The 22,838-nt window shown below is 45.7% G+C and overlaps 1 protein-coding gene across 2 annotated transcripts in view; it reads right to left on the bottom strand.

Moving 5' to 3' along the window:
- FSHR (follicle stimulating hormone receptor) overlaps window positions 1-22,838 on the bottom strand; it is a 325,369-nt gene that overhangs the window by 19,099 nt on the left and 283,432 nt on the right. For both annotated transcript variants that reach the window (XM_033938362.1, XM_033938363.1), the window contains one exon: window positions 860-931. In XM_033938362.1, the coding sequence (XP_033794253.1) occupies window positions 860-931 (72 nt within the window). The remainder of the gene's footprint in view (window positions 1-859; window positions 932-22,838) is intronic.

Raw genomic sequence — 22,838 nt, 5'->3', positions numbered from 1 at the left:
GAGCGAGCCCTACCTTCATCCGCAGTAGCATCATCAGTAACGTGGCAAAGTGAAATCCCCGACGGACAAGGCCAAGCAGCCTATTTAGAGTGCTGCCGGCCTGACGCTGCTTCGGTCGAAGGTAGGGCTCGCTAGCGGTTGGCAGGGAGGGAAGGATGGAGGGTCAGCAGGGGTTCGGCTGTGTGGTGAGGGGTGAGGGTAGCGGCCGGGGGGAGGGGGGGAACGACCAGGTTGAAGTGTTGCCGGCGAATCCCGGGATTAGGACTTATATTAAGACCTACCCTGAAAATGATGCTCTCTGTCAAATCCACTGGTCTGTAATTTGTGCTCTTGGCAATATACTGTTATCTCCATAGTTGCCTTTTAGGCCCGACATTTGTGACTTTGGTTTTTTTTAATCTCTTGATCTTTGATGCCTTCTCTTTGTCACTGTTGGAAGGCCTATATGCCACCCCTACTTTTGCCTTTTTTTTAAATGTTGCATGTATAATGCAGAAAATTTGTGTGGCATAAAGTGCAGGTATGAATGCAAATAAATTCACTAAGATCATTTTCAGAGCAGAGGTATGCATAGATTTCTGCTTTGAAAATTCACCCAAGCCCATGCAAATATTATGTAATGTATAATGCAATCCTCAATCGACTTTTCCTCAAATAACTTTGAAATGCAATTCATCTGTATTTCAACCCCCCCCCCCCCCTCCGTTAGTTAAGGAGGAGGACATTTACGTAAACATGTTTAAAACTTATCAGACTGTTGGGAAAGTTAAATGTACTGTGAATTACAAATCTATAAAAACAGGTTAAAAATTCAGGGCCATTGATGCGACAAAATGCATAACACACACACACAACTTACAGTATGATAGTCTGGAAACTTTGAATATTGGAAACAGCAGGTATCATTGTAATTCCAGTGTTAGAAATTAACCTAGAGAGAAAATAAAGAACATTATGTGTTGTTCCATTGCTTGTTATAATTTATTTCAGTAAATAGTGAAAAAGCAACAGAAACATTGAACCAGAAGAAATTATACTTTAGAATTCCAGCGCATCTCCATCTCTCTCCAGCTTCTCTCCCCTATGGTCCAGCACATCACTGTCTCATGCCAATCCCCCTTCCACCCCAATTTCAGCACATCTCCTTGTGTCTTTCTCCAGTCCCCCTCCCACCCCAATTCCAGCACATCTCCCTCTCTATCCAGTCTCCCTCCCATCCCAGGGTCCAGCATATGTCCATCTCTCTCTAGTCTTCCTCCCATCCTAGGGTCCAGAACATCTCTGTCTCTCTTCAGCCTCCTCCCACCCCAGGGTCCAGCACATCTATAATTCCCTCCCGCCCCCTACCATCCCAGGGTCTAGCAATATCCATCTCCTTCCAGCCCCCTTCCCATGGACCCTGCAATCCATCTCCCTCCAGCCCTCACATCACCCCAGGGTCCAGTAATCTCCATCTCCCCCCTCCATGTCCAGCTTATTTTACTCTTTTTCTCTCCCCCTCATGGGTCAAACATATTTCTCTTTCTCTTCACACTGTACTGTACCGCAACAGATTTCAGAGTCTTCTCTCTGTCACCCTCTCCTAGGAAAACTTGCCTTTCATCATCATCAGAGGCAGCCTTTACAACTCACTGCTCTGGCTGGCATTGGGCCTTCCTCTCTGCCAGCTCTAGCCTTTGTGGAAGCAGGAAGTAGGTGGGACCGGCAGGGAGGAAGGACCAATGACATCCAGAGCAGTGAGTTATGAAGACTGTCGCTGCTGCTGATGAAAGGCAAATTTTCTGGTGCAACTTCTTTTTCCACCTGGGTGGATTATAGAAGAGGAAAAGTTTCAGGACAGTCAATCAGAATCACTGCTGTTCCAACACCACCCAGTGTTGCCATACATCTGGATTTACCTGGATATCTCCTCTTTTTAGAGGACTGTCCAGGTGTCTGGATGGTTTTCTGAACTGGGAAAATTTGTCCTTGTTTTGGCCTCTCTCTCTCTCTCTCTCTCCAGTCCCCACCCTGGAGTTGGGTATGGCTTTCCCCTTTCCTCACTTACGTTCTCCGTACTGCAGTCTTTAAACTGCTGGCAGCATCAGCGAGGTGAGCCTGCTGCTTTCGGCCTTTCCGCAAAAGCCTTCTCTCAATTGCGACTTTCTATTACCATATAGGAGGGATGCTGCAGAGGGAAGGCTTCCGGGGAAGGCCAAAGACAGCAGGTACACCTCACTGATGCTGCTGGCGGTACGAAGATTGCTGCATGGAGGAGGGGAGAGCATACCCATCTCTGGGGTGGGGGCTAGAGAGAGAGGCCATACCACTAGATCCTACTGGGGGAGGGTGTTGAGAGGAAGTACCTGCGGGAGAGAAGGAGAAAGAGAGAGAAGCACCTATGGGAAGGGGGATGGAATGAGAGAGGCATATATATATATAGAGAAGCACCTACAGGGGAGGAGAGATGAGATAGAAGCACCCATGTGGGAGAGGGGTTGGTAGGAGAGAGAGAAACACCTGCGGGGAAGGAGGGGGATTGGAAGGAGAGAAAAAGAAAGAAAGAAGCACTTGTGTGTGTGTGTAGGGGGGAGGGGTGGTTGGAAGGATAGAAAGAAGCACCCAGAGGTTAGAGATAGTAGGAGGGAGTGGGGTAGGCACAGGGATATAGTTATGTGCCCTCTTTTTTGTCTTCACAAATATGGCAACTCTAGACACCCCCTGTAAAGGGAAATGCCTTTTACTACACATGGAAAATGAAGGAAAGGAAGGGAGACATTGCACCATGGTGTGGAGAAGGGGAAGGGGTTCCCAGATTATGGGACCTCCCCCCTAGAGCTGGAGGGGGTCCAAGGCAGTTGCCCTGTCTGCCTCTCCCTAAGGCCGGCCCTGCCCATAAGTGTTGTCTTTGGATAATGACTAGATGTTCCTTCCTTACTGCTTCTGGAAGATAGGAAGACTGTTTACACGAGTCAGTAGCTTCTGTCAGATTAATGAAACTAGCCTTAGCAGACTAGCCCCAACACCCTCATAATATTCTCTCTCAGGGTGGTGACCCAAATTGATTTCTTCTGTAGGAATGGGCAGCCAGAAAATTTTGTTTGGCCATTTTATCATCATGGGAGCAAAGTCACTAAGAACATAAGAATAACCTCACTAGGTCAGACCAATGATCCATCAAGCCCAGTAGCCCGTTCCCACGGTGGCCAATCCAGGTCACCAGTACCTGGCTAAAACCCAAGGAGTAGCAATATTCCATGCTACCGATACAGAGCAAGCAGTGGCTTCCCCCGTGTCTCTCAATAACAGAGTATGTACTTTTCCTCTAGGAACTTGTCCAAACCTTTCTTAAAACCAGCTACGCTATCCGCTCTTACCACAACCTCTGGCAATGCGTTCCAGAGCTTAACTATTCTCTGAATGAAAAAAAAAAATTTCCTCCAATTGGTTTTATAAGTATTTCCCTGTAATTTCATCGAGTGACCCCTAGTCTTTGTAATTTTTGACGGAGTGAAAAAATTGATCCACTTGTACCCGTTCTACTCCACTCAGGATTTTGTAGACTTCAATCCTATCCCCCCTCAGCCGTCGTTTTTCCAAGCTGAAGAGCCCTAATCGTTTTAGTCTTTCAAGAGAGAGGGCACTATGAGCCTGATTTTATAAACAGTTCCTAAATTAATAGGCTCCTCGCTTGCTGGCTTGGAGCCGGGCGTGGAATGCGAGCCGCCAGATGGGCCACTTTTGGTGCCTGTCATTCAAAGTTAGGCACCGTTTATAGAATCGCGGTTAGGCACCATCAGGCATCTGCAACTTAGGGGCTGGTATATTAGGCCAGGGTTTTCTTGGCCTAGAATACCACCGTCTAACTGATTCCACCCCGCCCCTAACCATGCCCACTGTTCAGGTAGGCACAGGTAAGCGCCTCAGTGTAGACGCCTACATGGTGCCTAGCCGCAAATTAAGTTTTTCATTATTTTTAATCATTTTTTTAAAATGGCGCTGTTCAATTAACAGTACCAAGTGAACCAATTAAAAAATTAACCCCCTCCCCTTTTTACTAGAATTCCTATGAACTTCTGAGCAACCTCAGAGCATTTAGCACTTCGGGCGTGGTAAACGTGGTGGTGGTGGTAAGTTAGGTGCTTAGATTGGCTAGTTGCACTGATTTAGGCACTTTTTATAGAATCAGGGCCTGATCAGACTGCGCTTATATTCTCTGGAGGAGCGCAGAGAAATGGGGGACATGATAGAAACATTTAAATACATCATGGGTCACATCAAAGTGGAGGAGGAAATCTTTTTTCTGAAGGGTCCCACGGCGACAAGAGGGCATCCACTAAAACTTAAGGGAGGAAGATTTCATGGTGACACCAGGAAATACTTCTTCACTGAACGGGTGATTGATCGATGGAATGATCTTCCCCGCCAGGTGGTCAAGGCCTGTAGTGTGCTCGACTTCTAGAGTCGATGGGACAAAAGGTGGGAGTACTACAGAGTTATGCTCAAACGAAAGATACTCCAGGGAAGAAGGGTTCTTGAGTAAGCAGACTAGTTGGGAGGGAGGGTTCTTGAGTGGGCAGACTTGTTGGGCCGTCGGTCCTTTTCTGCCGTCATATTCTATGTTCTATGTTCTAAGTGCAAAGACGGTGCTCTCTTTTGGAAAGAGTGTGTGTTCTTTTCCCAAAAGGGCATGCACTGCATATACTATTCACACCTGTGCAGTGGCTGGTATATGTTTGATAGTTCATGCATGCACAACGGTTCAAATAAGCACGCTAATTGGAAAAGAATGAGCGCTCTTTGCAAAAGAGTGCATCCTCTTTGCACATAGCGTCCAGTTCTAAACATGGAGACAAAAGTAGGCGCATCATCGAATAGGGCCAGTTATGCGTGTAACATAATTGACTACTCTTCTTCCATAAGGGCTATTGGGATGGGAGAGAGGTGGGTATAGTGGGTTTGGAGGAAGTTTTGGAGGGCTCACCCAAAAATTATAAGGGAGTTTTGGTGAGATGTACTGTACATGTGGAAGCCTCTCTGTGAAGTTCACAGCAGTGCCCTCTAAGGAGGCCCACTACTCTGTTGATATATCTGTGACTGGCCAGTCCATTACCATGCTGGCCCCTCCCATGTCGATACGGTCTGCATTTGGACGCTTGGAGCTTGGATGCACCTGCGGTTGAAAATGCTGCATAAAGTTAGACGCCATGTCGACCAAGACGTCCAAGTAGGTGATTTTCGGGAAAAAAATAATTGGATGCCCAGGACATTTGAAAATAGCTGTTTTTCCTCATCCGACTTTGGACGTCTAATGGTAAACGCACAGTCAGACTTAGACGCACTATTGAAAATACCCCTCCAAACTCTTAGTTACAATCACATAGTAACATAGTAACATAGTAACATAGTAGATGACGGCAGATAAAGACCCGAATGGTCCATCCAGTCTGCCCAACCTGATTCAATTTAAATTTTTTTTTTTTTTTTTTTTTTTTCTTCTTAGCTATTTCTGGGCAAGAATCCAAAGCTTTACCCAGTACTATGCTTGGGTTCCAACTGCCGAAATCTCTGTTAAGACTTACTCCAGCCCATCTACACCCTCCCAGCCATTGAAGCCCTCCCCTTCCCATCCTCCACCAAACGGCCATACACAGACACAGACCGTACAAGTCTGCCCAGTAACTGGCCTTAGTTCAATATTTAATATTATTTTCTGATTCTAAATCTTCTGTGTTCATCCCACGCTTCTTTGAACTCAGTCACAGTTTTACTCTCCACCACCTCTCTCGGGAGCGCATTCCAGGCATCCACCACCCTCTCCGTAAAGTAGAATTTCCTAACATTGCCCCTGAATCTACCACCCCTCAACCTCAAATTATGTCCTCTGGTTTTACCATTTTCCTTTCTCTGGAAAAGATTTTGTTCTACGTTAATACCCTTTAAGTATTTGAACGTCTGAATCATATCTCCCCTGTCCCTCCTTTCCTCTAGGGCATACATATTCAGGGCTTCCAGTCTCTCCTCATACGTCTTCTGGCGCAAGCCTCCTATCATTTTCGTCGCCCTCCTCTGGACCGCCTCAAGTCTTCTTACGTCTTTCGCCAGATACGGTCTCCAAAACTGAACACAATACTCCAAGTGGGGCCTCACCAATGACCTGTACAGGGGCATCAACACCTTCTTCCTTCTACTGACTACGCATATATATCACATATATTATTGCTCTCTTTTTGTCTTTTGTAATCCACATTGATCCCTGAGGACGAGTTAGCAGAATAAACGGTCTCTTACTGTGTTGTACATTTTCTGCTGCATGTGTAAACAGTCTTATGCCCCTATCCAAGGGTCTCCAACTTTTTTTCACTTTAAGAGCTGCAAAGTGGTCATGAGAATCTCTAAGGGCTGACAACTCAGACTCCTTTGCTAAGGTAAAGCTAAGACAGCACACACAACCAAAAAGCAGTAAGACAAGGAAGCGGCAGGCAATAAATGTAAGGGGGAGGCAGGCATAGAAGGAGCACACACACACAAGGAAGAAGAGAGCACACCCACACACGAGCAAAAGGCACCAGTACATTAATTAGAGAGTACTCCAAATACGCGGACAACAATGGAAGCAGAGGGAATCCAGAAGATGAGCTTCCCAGTGTACTGCACGGACTGCCATATGTACAATTACCTCCCCTCTGGGAGGCAGTCGTATGTATGCAGTCGGTGTCAGGAACTGAGAAGCCTGAAGAAAGAGGTTAGTCAACTGAAGTACAGGATTCAAGAACTGGAGGGACTTTACATCGCGTTCAGGACAGAAGACCTGCTCAGGACAGCTGAAGACCCAGAGACAGAGAGAGAGAGGCACATCGAGGAACAAGTCAGGGAGCTCGAGGAGTTCATCGAAGAGGCCTATAGGAGGGTGAAAGAACAAGAACAATGTAGGAAAGACGAAGATACACCTGCATGGAATAGAGGACAAGAGCAGTCGGACTCCAAGGAAGAAGAAGCCCATAGAAGAACTCTGCAGGAAGGGGAGGAAGCAGTAAAGCACACCAAGGACACAGACCTGCGACTGAAGCGAAAATTGAAGAAGGGAAAGTCTGTGATCCTAGTGAGAGACTCCATCCTAAGGAATGTAGACAGCCACATAGCAGGTGGGAGAGAGGATCGACTAGTGACTTGTCTCCCAGGAGCGAGAACAAAGAACATCGTGGACAAAATTGGAGAGATCCTTGAATGAGCAGAGACAGCAGAGACTGCAGTAATGATCCACATCGGGACAAATGATGTTAGAAGAGACTACAGAAGAAGTGCACTGATAGAACACCTGGGCAAACTGAAGCTATCGATGAAGAAATGGAAGCCGAGATGAAGTGAGAATGCAAAAGCAGCAACACGATTATTATGGGAGACTTCAACTATCCTGGGATAGACTGGAGTTTTGGAAGCTCAAACTGCGCCAGAGAGACCGGATTCCTGGAGGCCATACAGGATTGCTTCATGGATCAACTTGTTAGAGAACCGACGAGAGGGATTGCCATTCTGGATCTAATCCTAAATGGGCTAAGAGAACCTGCGAAGGAAGTGGAAGTAGTGGGACCGTTGGGAAACAGCGATCACAATATGATCAAGTTCAAAGTTGAAGTAGGAATACCGAAGGGAAAGAGAACCATAGCAACAACTTTTAACTTCAAGAAAGGAAGCTACAAAGCGATGAGAGTAATGGTAAGGAAGAAACTCAAAGAAATGGCAGACTGTAGAGCAAGCCTGGTCTTTATTCAAGGACACGGTGATCGATGCGCAAAATCTACATATACCAAGATTCAGAAAAGGGTGCAAAAAGAATCGAACAAAAGACCCGGCATGGATAACCAAAGAAGTGATGAAAGTGATAGGTGATAAGAAGAACTCATTCAAGAAGTGGGAAAAGGGCAAAACTGAGGAGAACTGGAAAGAGCACAGGAAGTATCAAAAAGAATGTCACCGTGTGGTTAGAAAAGCCAAAAGAGAATATGAAGAAAGGCTAACCAAGGAAGCACGAAATTTCAAACCGTTCTTCAGATATGTTAAAAGGAAGCAGCCGGCTAGGGAGGAGGTGGGACCGCTGGATGACGGAGACAGGAAGGGAGTGGCGAAGGAGGAGAAAGAAGTGGCGGAAAGACTAAACATTTTATTTTTGTCTGTATTTACAAAAGATGAAACATCCAACATACCGGAACCTGAGCAAATCTTCAAAGGAGCCCAAATAGATAAACTAACATCCATGGAAGTAAGCCTTGAAGATGTACGCAGACAGTTAGAAAAATTAAAAACTGACAAATCGCCGGGCCCGGACAGAATCCACCCAAGGGTTCTGAAAGAACTAAAGGAGGAAATAGCGGAACTACTACAGCAAGTTTGCAATCTATCCCTGAAAATCAGGTGTGATCTCGGAGGATTGGAAGATAGCCAATGTTACACCCATCTTTAAAAAGGGATCGAGAAGTGACCTTGGTTCCGGGGAAAATGGCAGAAGCGCTGATAAAAGATAGCATCGATGAGCATTTCTAACCACAAGCCAACATGGCTTCTGCAAGGGGAGATCGTGCCTGATGAACTTACTGCACTTCTTCGAAGGAATTAACAAACGGATGGACAAAGGGGACCCCATAGACATCATATATTTAGATTTCCAGAAAGCCTTTGACAAGGTACCCCATGAACCCCTACTTCGGAAACTGAAGAACCATGGGGTAGAAGGAGACGTACACAGATGGATCAGAAATTGGTTGGTGGGGAGGAAGCAGAGGGTAGGAGTGAAAGGCCACTACTCAGACTGGAGGAGGGTCACGAGTGGTGTTCCGCAGGGGTCGGTGCTCGGACCGCTGCTATTCAATATATTTATAAATGATATAGAAACAGGGACGAAGTGCGAAATAATAAAATTTGCAGACGACACTAAACTATTTAGTGCTGCTCGGACTAAAGAGGACTGCAAAGAATTACAAAGGGACCTGAACAAGCTAGGGAAATGGGTGACGAGATGGCAGATGAAGTTCAATGTAGAGAAATGTAAAGTATTGCATGTGGGAAGCAGAAACCCTAGGTACAGCTATACGATGGGAGGGATGTTATTGACTGAGAGTACCCAAGAACGGGACTTGGGGGTAATAGTGGACAAGACAATGAAGCCGTCGGCACAGTGCGCAGCTGCCGCTAAGAGAGCGAATAGAATGCTGGGTATAATCAAGAAGGGTATTACAACCAGGACAAAAGAAGTTATCCTGCCATTGTATCAGGCGATGGTGCGTCCGCATCTGGAGTACTGCGTCCACTACTGGTCGCTGTACCTTAAGAAGGATATGGCGATACTCGAGAGGGTTTAGAGGAGAGCGACACTTTTGATAAAGGGTATGGAAAACCTTTCATACATTGAGAGACTGGAGAAACTGGGGATCTTTTCCCTGGAGAAGAGGAGAATTAGAGGGGATATGATAGAGACTTACAAGATCATGAAGGGCATGAAGAAAGTAGAGAGGGACAGATTCTTCAAATTTTCAAAACTACAAGAACGAGAGGGCATTCGGGAAAGCTGAAGGGGACAGATTCAAAACCAATGTTAGGAAGTTTTTCTTCACCCAGCGGGTGGTGGACACCTGGAATGAGCTTCCAGAGGGCATGATAGTACGGTATTAGGGTTTAAGAAGGAATTGGATAATTTTATGAAGGAAAAGGGGATAGATGGGTATAGATAGAGGACTATTACACAGGTCCTGGACCTGTTGGTCCGCCGCGCGAGCAGACTGCTGGGCAAGATGGACCTCTGGTCTGACCCAGCAGAGGCTCTTCTTATGTTCTTATGTTCTAATTCCCCAGCTAAGGTACATCTTTTTGTTGGACCAGTTCTTCAAATGGACCAGGAGCCTACTTCACCAAATTGCCTGTCCACCACCACCACCACCACCATTCTCTGGAAGAGCAATACTGAGGAGCTTCAGTTGCACGGATCCCTCTTCTCCTACCCGCGATTGGCATCCTTCCACTTGCACCTCCTCACCCTACTAGGGTTACCAGATTTTACTTGCGTAAAATCCGGACCCATAGACCCGACCAGTTCCACCCATCCCCGCTCCATTATGCCTATGCCACACCCCTAGCCCAACACCCTCAGCCTATTCTTGTTGATCAGGAGGGCATCCATGCATGAAAAGGAAGCATTTCAAAACTCAGACAAAGTGCCGGGTCTTGAAAAGCCATCCGGATACCCGGACATGTCCTGTAAAATCCGGACGTCTGGTAATCCTACTGCCTCAGCCTTCCAAACCTTTCCTTCCTTGAGGGCTGCAGCGCCACTACTGAAGGAATGCTGTAAGGAACAAATTTAAAAATTATATTATTTTATCTCTATGATGAATTGGGGATAACAGGATTAGTGACACAGATGCTAACTTTAAAATGGAAGACAAGTGGAAGTTGTCTCTCTCTGAAATGGCTGACAGACTTGTGCTAGGCATAATTCGGCTGTTTTTCAGAATTAGCAGGTGCACTTTGGTCTACTATCTGATAATTGGCATGATTACATGTTCAAGTTGGACCCAAAGCTGCTGACTCATGCGATGAGACAAACAGGGCTGAAGAACAGACTTATCCATGACATGACATGCCTACATATGAGGAGTAGGGCGACCTAGGCCTGCAAGAGGTTCTAGGAAAGGAAAAATAGGTTTATGCATGATCATGTATGAACCTATCGGATGTTAAGGACAGGAGGTATGGCATAAACCAGGAAATGAAGAGTGGCTGGTATTGTCTAGTTGCCCCCTCCTTAGACGGACTGTGCCAAGACGACTTGTGCCATAAGCCACATATGCATGAAACTTTGGGACTTTACATGTGGCCACATGGTATACATTTTTAGAGGTGGATTTTAGACTTTTTAGAGGTGGATTGGGGGCTGCTATTGGTTCCCTTCCACAAAGAGCACTTAGCTGCAGAGAGATAGAGAGAGAAGGACGCTTGGGTAATATATTTCTTTGACTTAATTTATAGTCTGAAATTACAATTATAATATTGAGGAACTAGTGTTTTGGTTTTAGCTGGGGGAACTTAGAGTAAGAGCTAGCTGACTTTGGTCAAGTTTTAAAATGTGATTAGACTTTGAAATTCATCTGTTTGCTCCAGTTTACATATTAACCAGTTAAGTTATTTTTCTTTGTAATTTTGCTGAATTAATTTTTCCAACAAACTTATTTGATTGTTTAAGTTCATTTCTGGTTTCTCTTGTATATTTGGGGAGAATTGTTTGAGAAGGGAGATTTGCGTGATCTGGGGACAGTTTCTTGACACTAGTTTTAAAATAATACACACCTTTGGGTGAAAGCATAGTGAAAGAGAGAAAGTTCACACATTTGGTAAATTGCCCAACGCAGTTTAACATAACAATGCCACAGTGTCGGTTGCCATACATGAAGAAGGACACGGTACTACTCGAAAGAGTCCAGAAAAGAGCGACTAAATTGGTTAAGGGGCTGGAGGAGTTGCCATACAATGAGAGATTGGAGAACCTGGGCCTCTTCTCCCTTGAAAAGAGGAGACTGAGAGGGGACTTGATCGAAACATTCAAAATACTGAAAGGAATAGACTTAGTAGACAAAGACAGACTGTTCACCCTTTCCAAGGTAGGGAGAACGAGAGGGCACTCTCTAAAGTTAAAAGTGGAAAGATTCCGTACAAATATAAGGAAATTCTTCTTCACCCAGAGAGTGGTGGAAAACTGGAACGCTCTCCAGAATCTGTTATAGGGGAAAACACCCCCCAGGGTTTCAAGACAATGTTGGACAAGTTCCTGCTGAACTGGAATGTACACAGGTGAGGCTGGACTAATTTAGAGCACTGGTCTTTGACCTGAGGGCCGTCGCATGAGCGGAATGCTGGGCAGGATGGACCACTGGTCTGACCCAGCAGTGGCAATTGTTATGTTCTTATGATGGAACTTCCTGTTTCTGGGCAGGACATCATGAAAAGAGGCTTCATAGCAGCGCTTGAAGAAGGGAAGGTTTGGAGAGCTGGGGGGGGGGGGGCAGGTGGGGTGGTGAGAGTGAGTGGATGCCAACCATAGGCAGGGGGATGTTTGAGGGCTGCAACACAGGACTTCAGGGGCATCATACGGCTTGCGGGCCACATGTTGGAGACTACTGGCCTAGTCTACAAACAATGCGCTGAACTTCAGCCACACAAAAACTCAAAGAGGGTATGTGGCAGGCCATGGGTATGTCGGGGCGTTCTGACCATTCTTGCGCACACTTACAGCATTTACGTGTCCAACTTAAGGTTAGCAGATTTTTCAGATGGAAAATCCGGACCTCTAGACCCAAGCCCGCCTAGTTCCACCCATTCCCTCCCCATTATGCTCAAGTCCTGCCCCCAATCCCACCCTAGCCCCGCCCCTTGCATGCGCATGATGTCATCGCGTGGCATCTGTGCATGCGCGAATGCCCTCCTGCCCGACAGCGATTTGTTGGAAGCTTTTTGAAACCCGGACAAAGTGCCGGGTTTTGGAAAAGCCGTCCGAACTAGAGGTCTGCACGGGAACGGGGATCGCGGGGATCCCGCGGGTCCCGCGGGGATCCCGCGGGTTCCCCCCCTGGCCCACGGGACTCCCACGGGGACGCCCCCTGGCCCACGGGACTCCCACGGGGATGCCCCCCTGACCCACGGGACTCCCACGGGGACGCCCCCTTGCCCACGGGACTCCCACGGGGATGAAAACAGCCTACCTAAATTCTGGCGATGCAAGCATGCAGCTTACAAGTCTGGCGTCGCGTCGGGAAATAGCCATGTTGAGCAGTGAGCTCAGCACGTACACAGATGAAAGCCTTGCTTGCTGATTGGTCTGGCGGCCCCGCCCCACCGTGCCGCCGGACCAATCAGCAAGCAAGGCTTTCATCTGTGTACGTGCTGAGCTCACTGCTCAGCATGGCTATTTCCCGACGCGGGCATTAGGCTGTTTTTTGTCATTTCGGGTGGGGGATGGCAGCGGCAGCAGCAGCCTGAAAAAGAAATCATCCTGGCCGGGTTCGGTGTCATGCTCCGGAGCTTCTACAGCCTTCCTATCTCCCTCTCCCTTCTACCTGCGGCTCTCTTCGGCAACTCAGCAGCAACGATCGACACAAGCTTCTGGCGTCGGGGCCTACCCTCTGCGAGTCCCGCTTGTTTCAACTTCCTTTTTCCACAAAGGTGGGACTCGTAGAGGGAAGGCCTCGATGTCGGCAGCTTGTCTTGATCACCGCTGCTGACGAGTTGCTTAAGAGAGCCGCGGAGCAGGGGGGTGTTGCCAGGTGCAGGTAGAAGGGAGAGGGCCAGATGCAGGACTCGTGGGTGAGGGAGGAGAAGAGAGAGAGAAAGAGAGAGGGGAGGGAAACAAAAGGAAATATTTCATACTGGGCTGGGCCGGAGTGGAGAGAGGGTGGAAAGATTCTGGCTACAGGGTGCAGTAACAAAGGAAAAGGGGGGAAAGCTGAAAATGGAGATAGTGACACAAAGAAGAGAAAGGGTAAGCAGGACCTACTGAATAAGGATAGAGATACAGAGGGGACATGAAGAGGAGGTGAAATAGAGACATAGAAGTAATGCTGAAAAAGTGGGGGGGGGGGGAGATAAAGACATTGAAAGGGCAAATGGTGAATATGGGGTAAAGACAAGGACAGAGACAAATGAAGATTCTGAAAAAGTGGTGAGATAGGGATATAGGTGAGATGGACACAAAGAAGGGTGATGCTGGAAAATAGGTGGAATGGTAATTCTGACAAACACAGAAGGGAAATGCTGGATCAAGGAGAGATGGGGCTCAGGCTGGATGGAATGAGGAGAAATGCCTTGTTGGCCCGGAACTTCCTCTCCTACGTCAGAATTGACATCAGGGAGTGGAATGCTGGTCAGCGCGACGCTTCTGCAGGGAAAGCTTGGGACGGCGGTGGCTTGGGGGCTATTCCCCGATGGCGGTGGCAGCAAACCGAGTGGCTTGGGGGAGGGCACGGAGAAAGAAAGAAAGGGGGCAGACAGAGAGACAGAAAGAAGGGGGAACAGGGAGACAGAAAGAAAAAGTTGGGGGAGAGAATGAGGTCTGGAGGAGAGGAAACATACAGGAGGCTGAAAGAAAGGAAGAAAGATTGGATGCACAGTCAGAAGAAGAAAGTGCAACCAGAGACTCATGAAATCACCAAACAGCAAAGATAGGAAAAATGATTTTATTTTCAATTTAGTGATCAAAATGTGTCTGTTTTGAGAATTTATATCTGCTGCCTATATTTTGCACTATGGCTCCCTTTTACTAAACCGCAATATTGTTTTTTAGCACAGGGAGCCTATGAGCATTGAGAGCAGTGCGAGGCATTCAGCGTAACTCCCTGTGCTAAAACCTACTATTGTGGTTTAGTAAAAAGGGAGGGGGTGTATTTATCTATTTTTGTATTTTGTTACCGAGGTGACATTGCATAGAGTCATCTGCCTTGGGAAATGTATATGGCAGATACAGTGGTGCCTCACACAACGAACTTAATCCGTTCCAGGAGCAAGTTTGTTATGTGAAACGTTCGTTGTGTGAAACGCGTTTTCCCATAAGAATACCTGTAAAACAAAATAATTCGTTCTGCAGCCCTACATTTCCCTCCCTCCACCTCACCTCACATGCAGAGCCTGCCAGCCTTCTCCCTCACCCAGCCGCACGATCTCAAAAAGCTGTGCACGCGCAGCTGCTGGAGTTGATCAATGTTCTCCTCTCCTGCAACTTCCGGTTTCCGGTTGCGTCAGAGGAGAAGATTGAACAACAGAGCATGCGCGCATGTGCTGCTCTTTGAAAGTGTGTGGCTGGCCGAAAAAGAAAGCCGGAAAACTCGGCATCTGAGGTAAGGTGGAGGGAGCTGCTGTTCCCGGCTCACATTAGAAAGCGGCGAGAGTAGTTCCGCCCCCCCCCCCCCGGGCCCCTCGGGCGACTTCGTTGTGTGAAACGAAGTTCGTTATAGGGAGCAAGACAAAAAGTTCGTTATGCGCAGCGTTCGCTGTGCGAGGCGTCCGTTATGCGAGGCACCACTGTATCTTTGTTTTGTGTTCAAAAGAAAAGGAAATGCATTTCTGGTTTTATTTCTACAGTGTTGAAGTACTTGTTAGCCCTTGCTGTGACTGGTGGGGATCCCCAAGCACCGCCAGCAGAGGACCTCCTCTAGAGATGGTCAGAACTCCCCTCCACCAAGCGCAGCAGTCGCTGGCAGCATCCATGAGCCACTGAGGTGCCAGCATCTGTGACTCAGGGACGCTACTGCTGCCTGCCAAGCTTGGCAAAAGGGACCCCAGGCCAACTGCAAAGGAAGTCCTCAGCTGACAGTTTGTGGGTTCTCATCAGCTGAGTATTTATATTTTATATTTACATTAGAGGTTCTGGTAGAAACCCATTTACAAAGTATGTATTCTTCCCAATTAATATTTCCAAATTAATAGTCTCTTTGCTTATTTGTAAATGGGTCTCTACCAGAGCCTTTAATTCAGTAGCATAATTAAATAAAATAACTATTTCTGAAGTTTATAGGGAAGGATGGTGACGGAGGGGATTCCTCGCGGGGACGGGTGGGGACGGAGGGGATTCCTCGCGGGGACGGGTGGGGACGGAGGGGATTCCTCGCGGGGACGGGTGGGGACGGAGGGATTCCTCACGGGGACGGGTGGGGACGGAGGGATTCCTCACGGGGACGGGTGGGGATGGGTGGGATTTTGGCGGGGACGGGTGGGGACGGGTGGGATTTCTGTCCCCGCGCAACTCTCTAGTCCGAACCCTTGGACATGTCCTCATAACGAGGACATGACCGGGGAAATCTGGACATCTAGTAACCCTAGTCCAACCGCCAAATTTAGGCAGCACCCTTTACACCAGCCATAGACATAGCATAAGTAGTCATGCCTGGTGCAAATCGTAACCTGTTGACTGCATATTATGTAATAATAAGAATAATATTCATAACGAATGCAAGGAAGTTATTCTTCACTCAATGGGTGGTAGACACCTGGAACGCGCTTCCCGGAGAGGTGATAAGACAGAATACAATTCTGGGGTTCAAAAAGGGACTGGATGACTTCCTGGAAGCGAAGGGGATAACAGGGTACAGATAGAGGCTTACCTTACAGGACATTAAGCGAACAGGGTATGGACGTTTTAGGTTAGGTAGGGAACACTTACAGGTCATGGAATGGGGGACCACCGCGGGAGCGGACTGCCAAGCATGATGGACCCCTGGTCTGACCCGGCAGAGGCGATGCTTATGTTCTTATGTTATTTTTGTATACCGCAATACCACAAGCAGTTCAGAGCGGTTTACAGAGGAAGAGACTGTATACAGACAGCGATGTTATAGAAAAGGACTTTCAGATTACATTAGCATGCCAAGAGTAGTCAAGCTTTGTCCAGAAGCATTTCAAAGATACAGCAAGGCAGGGAAGGAGTCAGAGAAATTTATCAAAGAGATAGGTTTTAATTGATTTCCTGAAGGTTTGGTAGGAGGGTGCATTTGAAATGAAGGTGGTTAGACATTTATTCCATTTGCCTGCTTGGAATGACAGTGATCTATCGAGGAATCTCTTGTAAGATACAGCCCTTCAAGGATGGAAAAGCAAACAGAAAGACACTATGTGTGCAAGTGGTGCCTGGAAATTCAAAATGGTGCGACAGGTAAATTGGGCATGAACCAGTTATGGTTTTGAAGCAGAGGCAGGGAAAACTTGAAAATGACTCTTGCTTCCATCAGCAACCAGTGTAGCTTTTTGTAATATGGGCTCACATGATCCGATTTTTTTTTTGAGACCATAAATGAGGCGGATGGCAGGATGTTTAACCTGTAACCCGTTCTGAGCTCTTTGGGGACAACGGGATGGAAAACAAATTTAATAAATAAATATAGTCTGGCGTGTAACTGCAGACGTACTGTAGTATTCTCGAACAGATTTGGTGTGCAACTCTGCCATTCTAGAACAGTGGTTCCCAACCCTGTCCTGGAGAACCACCAACCAGTCAGGTTTTCGGGATAGCTCTAATGAATATGCAGGGAGCAGATTTGCATGCCTGTCACCTCCATAATATGCAAATCTTTTGCATGCATATTCATTAGGGCTATCCCAAAAACCCGACTGGCTGGTGGTCCTCCAGGACAGGGCTGGGAACCACTGTTCTAGAATACTAGCTTAATGTTCAGTTTTTGGGTCCCTAACTTTAACCATCAATATGGTAGACTCTTTCGAAGGAGTGTGCGTAATTTGCCGCAAACGAGCAAATGCATTCATTGTTTCTGCTTGTTTCCATTCAGGAACGACCTGAAACAGCATGGATTCATCCCTGGCATTCCTCGGGCCATGGCGAATGACAGTCCGGGACAGGAATAAGGCTCGATTTTAAGTCAATGCATGTCGGATGTGATCGCAGTCTCTCAGATATACTGTTTTAGTGCTCTTCTTAATTCTTGCATAATACCAAATCACTTTCCTTCTGGATTACTGCTCCTACCCTTTGGAACTCATTGCTTTTCTATTTGCGGACGGAACCCTCTCTTAAACAATTTAAAGCTAAACTCAAAACTTTTTTTATTTGAGGATGCTTTCGGATAAAACTGTCCTTTTTAGGACTAAACAATTGTTAGTCTTCCCCTTCCTACTGTTTTTTCCCTTTTAAATGTACTTTATTTTAAATATTATAGTTCTTCCCTTTTCCCCTTTTGTGTGGAATTTACTTTTTTGTCTTCAGTGGTCTTTCGTTTGATGTAATTTTTAACGATTTCCACTTTTTTTACCATTATTGTACACCGCTTAGAAATTTGTATAAGCGGTATAACAAACTTTTTAATAACCTTGAAACTTGTTTTGATCAGGTCAATGTCGCCCAATGAAATCTGAAGCAGGCTGGCTCTCACCTATCTCTTACCTCGGGGTGTTGGGGGGGGGAGAGAGAGAGAGAAGTGGGGTGTTAATTTCACATCTAAATATATTTCTGAAGCTGGGCAGAAGGAGATCAGGAGGCTTACATCTTCTTTTTATTTCCTACTAAACTCTCGGATTTCATTCAGGAGTTTGAAGGCTACCAATTTCATATAGGATTACATATAAAATAGCTCTATTAGTCTTTAAGACAATAAGAAATAATACTCCTGCATTTATAGATAGGCTCCTGATTCCTTACAGCCCGTCAAGAGTTCTCAGATCATCCTCACAAGCTTCCCTATATGTCCCCTCTTTAAAAATCATTGGTACTCGCCGTGACCTGATCTTCTCGGTTACAGCTCCAACTATTTGGAACTCACTCCCTCTATATTTAAGACTTGAACAAGATTTGAAAAAATTCAAAAATAGCTTAAAGTGTTTTCTTTTTAAAGAAGCCTTTAACTAAAAGTTTATTTTCCGGTTGATTCCTAATTTCATCGTCTTGTATTTAATTCAGATTATATACCCCCCTCTTTTTAGATTTTCCTGTTTTCAAATTCTTTTCTCACACCATCCTTATGTTCTAACCTAATCTGATTAACACATTTATTTTTTTTTTTTTATTGTATTTTTTCTTTTTCCCTCCTTTCCTACTGTTTCATGTGTTTGTTACCCCAGTTCGTTTTTTAATTTTAAAGTAATTATTTTTATTTACGATGTATTTGTGATTTAAGAAATCCAATTTTATTTCTTTGTAAAACGCTTTGTATCCTGAAAAGCGTTTAATCAAATAATATAATAAACTTGAAACTTGAAACTTGAAAGAGCCATGAAAAGTGGAGACAACTTGATGGGAAAATTTAAGCTGACAGTCATTCCCTAGGACCCTATGGCATGCCAAAGATTAAAGTAGCATTTGACACTGATGCAAATAAAATTCTGAATGCATTTGCTGTTGATAGAAGCACTGAAAAGGAAAACAAGATCCATAGCAACATATGCTGTGCTACTAATATACAAACAAACCTTTTCCAGCAACGGAAAGGCGGTCAACCTGGAGGACATGAATTTAGTTTGCAGGAGGCTGACTCGGGAATAATGCCAGGCGGTACTTTTTCACGGAGAAGGATTGCAAATGTCTGGAATCAGTGGCGTAGCGAGGGTGAGAGGCACCCAGGGCGGTGGTGCCCCTCCCCCACCCTCTTCCCCGCCCCCCCTGCCTCCACACACTCCTTCCCCGCCCCCTTTTGCTGTATGTGCACCACGTCCCTTCCCCCTTCCTCTGCAATGTTCCTGGCACGAGCAGCAACCCCCCCAAGCTGCGGTCGCGCCAGCGTCGGCTCTTCCTCCGATGCCACTTCCTAGGCGCAGGTCCAGGAAGTGACATCGGAGGAAGAGCCGACGCTGGCGTGACAGTAGCATGGAGGGGGTTGCTTCTCGCGCCAGGAGCATTACAGAGGTACGGGGAAAGGGTAGCGGCACACATACGCGGCGGTGGGGGGTGGGGAAGGAGCGGGGGAGTGGAGAGGAGGTCGGGTGCCTGCGCCCTCACCAAGTTGGCGTCTGGGGTGGACCGCCCCCCCCCCCCTTTTTTTTACTACGCCACTGTCTGGAATACCCTCCTGTGGGAGGTGGTAGAGATGAAAGTGGTAACGGAGTTCAAACATACGTGGGATAAACACAAATGAATGTAGTATGGAAAGAATGGAACCAAACAAACTTAGGCCCTCTTTTATTAAGGTGCGCTAAGCGTTTTAGCGCGCTAAATCAACATGCGCGCTAAACGCTAATGCATCCATAGGATAATATGCACGCGTTAGCATTTAGTGCGTGTTTACCGCGCGCTAGAAAGCATAGTGCACCTTAGTAAGTGAGGGGGTTAGCAGTGCTCAGATGGCAACTGCAGTAATTTGGAAGTAAAGCCAGTGCTAGGCAGACTTCTATGGCCTGGGCCCTGCAAGTGGCGAGGCCACATGAAGATGAAGTATACATACCGTATGTAGTATCGCATATTACCTTATGCTATGAGTTTATCTTGTCGGAAAGGCTGAATGGAATGCGCAGGTGTTTATCATGTCACTATGTCATGTGACTCTTCATCACCATAGACCAGTGTGGCGCTAGGTGACGGGACTAAAGCGCGCCGGACAATCGCACGCCGACAAACCCGCTAAGCCAAATGTGCACAGGACATCAGCGTGCCGGATTAAAAGGTAAGTTTAAAGCGCTCCGAGAGGGCGTGGGGGGGGGGACCCCCCACACACACTTTACTTAAAACAGTTATCGCTGCAATTGAGTAAAACTATCCTACAGCTGATATCCAGGAGTGAGATTAACTTTAATTGGATATCCAGAAAACCTGTCCAGTTAACAAAACATAACATAGAAACTCACTTGTATACCGTAAATACCATTAAGTTCTATGCGGTTCACAAAGAATAGTAATAGAAATGAAAAAAACATCCAAGATCTAACTTCCAAAAGATTCCCTAAAAAGTTGCGTCTTTAAGGCACGTCGAAATTGTTGATACGAATTTGAGAATGTGAATATGTGAGTTAAATCCCTAGTCCATAAGGCTGCCTGAAAAGACAGCAATCGTTCCTGAAATGTCTTATATTTACATCCCTTTACAGAAGGAAATGAAAATAATGAATGAGATTTTCTAGAAGGTTTAGAATTTGTAATAATGAAAGATTCCATAAGATACTCTAGAATTAAACCTGTTAGTGCCTTAAAACAAAATGCAGCCGAACTTAAATTGAACCCGTGCCTCAACTGGAAGCCAGTGCAATCGGCGATAGAAATCAGTAACATGGCCATACTTCTATAAATTAAAAATCAATCCGACTGCTGCATTCTGAATTATGCGTAGTCTGGTTGAAAGCAGCAGTTAGGATCTGCGTACTGATAGCCTGGATTTGGCGCTAAGGCCCTGAAGCAGTTGTGACTGGCCACGAAATGATCGTCGGCCTGGGCCTGGCCTGTTTGTGTTCAGTGGTTTTTACCATTAATTATTCTCGGCTATTTTTTTTCTCCCATCTGCTAACTTTAAACTTGTGCGAAAGTTTTTTGCCTATGATGCTTGGGTGGAAGAGTGTGGGTCCACCTCTCCGTTTGACTGAGGCTTTTCTTTCGCTTAAGCAATAAGCTAGCTTTCTTGGCTTGTGTGGTGTTTTTGTTTTGGAGTGATATTTTTGAATTTTTGTACTATACTTCCCTCCATTCCTTCCTGTTTTTTTGTGGTTGTATACAGTCTTTGAAGTTACATAGTACTGATGAATATACCTGGTTAAAATTACCCAGATAGCTCATGCAGTCAGTCAATGTAATAATAATAATAATAATTTTATTTCTTATATACCGCTATACCCTAAGTTCAAAGCGGTTTACAATGAGAGTCGTTCCGAGAGAGAGTGCAGTATTTACAGCTGGAGACAAATGTTTAGAACAAGATATAAGATAACAAGCTTTGGAACCAGGAATCTGAGATACATTAGCATTGGAACAAGATATCAAAGTTACATAACGAAGGGTTCAGAACAAGGTACAAGAGATCAAAACTGTTTACGGGAAGATAATTACAATGTGAACAAGATATAAGAGATCAGCGCTGTTTACAGGAAGATATTTACAATGAGAATAAGAGGATTACAGTAAAATACATCGATAGAGGAAGGGAAAAGGTAGCGGATGGGCTTTCGGGGGGTTACCATTGGTAGAAGAAAACTAGAACAGGTATTTTTTTTTGCCCAGCTTAACCAGCTAACTTTAACCAGATAGTTCTGAATTTCCAGCCAGTTTAAAGATTATAGCCCCTTACATTGTTGATGAAGGCTGACAGTACCAGAGAAACTGCGCAGACCAAGAACCAGTTTACTCTGAAATGAGAGGTGTATTCAGTGATGCCGTTCCTTCTCACGAACGACAAAGTTCATTATTTATCATTGGTCTCTAGAACTTTGTGGCTTGGGACATTCTGTTCAGAAGCCGATTATAAAATAACATTACATTTAGTTCACCTCTAAACTTGCAAGCAGCCTCTTCTCATTAGGTTTGCTCAGTGTGAAAGCAATTGCATTCTAGATGCTGACTTTTTTGAGCATTGCAAATAATGATCTCGAAGAACAAGTTCAGAACGATGTGCATGATTCAACTGCTGTGTATTAGGAACCATAATTTATTCCTATCGTGCACAAAAATGAGGAATCAGAAAAGTACTGTAACTCTCAACTAGTTCTATTAGTACAAATGATTTCAATAAATATTTCTACATTTTACATAAAGGACCAGATTCTGTAATTGGCACCTAAAAAGGATAGGCACCCAAAGTTGGGGGCCTATTGCATGCGAATTGTGCTTAGCGGCGCCTAACTTACAGCCTGAGTTTTAAAGGCCCCAAAGTCATAAAAAAACAAGACGAAGATCATGAACACAGAAAAAGATGAAGATTTTGAGCTTGAAGGTGATAGAATAGACATTGTAAAGGATTTCAGTCTCCTGGGGTCTTTCATAAACAAAGACGCAACTAGCAGGGAAGAAGTACTCGGCAGAATAGCACTTGTCGCTCTTCAATGAAGGCTCTCGACAAGGAAATAACACTCCAAACGAAAATCAGACTTGTCTACACACTCATTTTCTCAGTGTCACTTATGGATGCCAAAGCTGGACACTACGGAAACAAGGCAGAAAGAAGATTGACTCTTTTGAGCTTTGGTGCTGGAGAAGGATTTTATGCATGCCGTGGACCTCCAGAAGAGTTAACAAATTGATCCTGGAAGAGATCAAACCAGCTATCTCACTCAAATAATGACTGTCTTGTTTTGGTCACACTGTCAGAAAAGAGAGAGGTCAAGTCACTGGAGAAGGACATCATGTTTGGGAAGATCGATGGAACCAGGGGAAGAGGGCGAACTGCAATCAGATGGCTGGACATGTT

The sequence above is a fragment of the Geotrypetes seraphini genome, chromosome 3, assembly GCF_902459505.1.
Source record: "Geotrypetes seraphini chromosome 3, aGeoSer1.1, whole genome shotgun sequence".
Classification (NCBI taxonomy): domain Eukaryota; kingdom Metazoa; phylum Chordata; class Amphibia; order Gymnophiona; family Dermophiidae; genus Geotrypetes; species Geotrypetes seraphini.
This window is presented reverse-complemented; position numbering and strand designations above follow the sequence as displayed.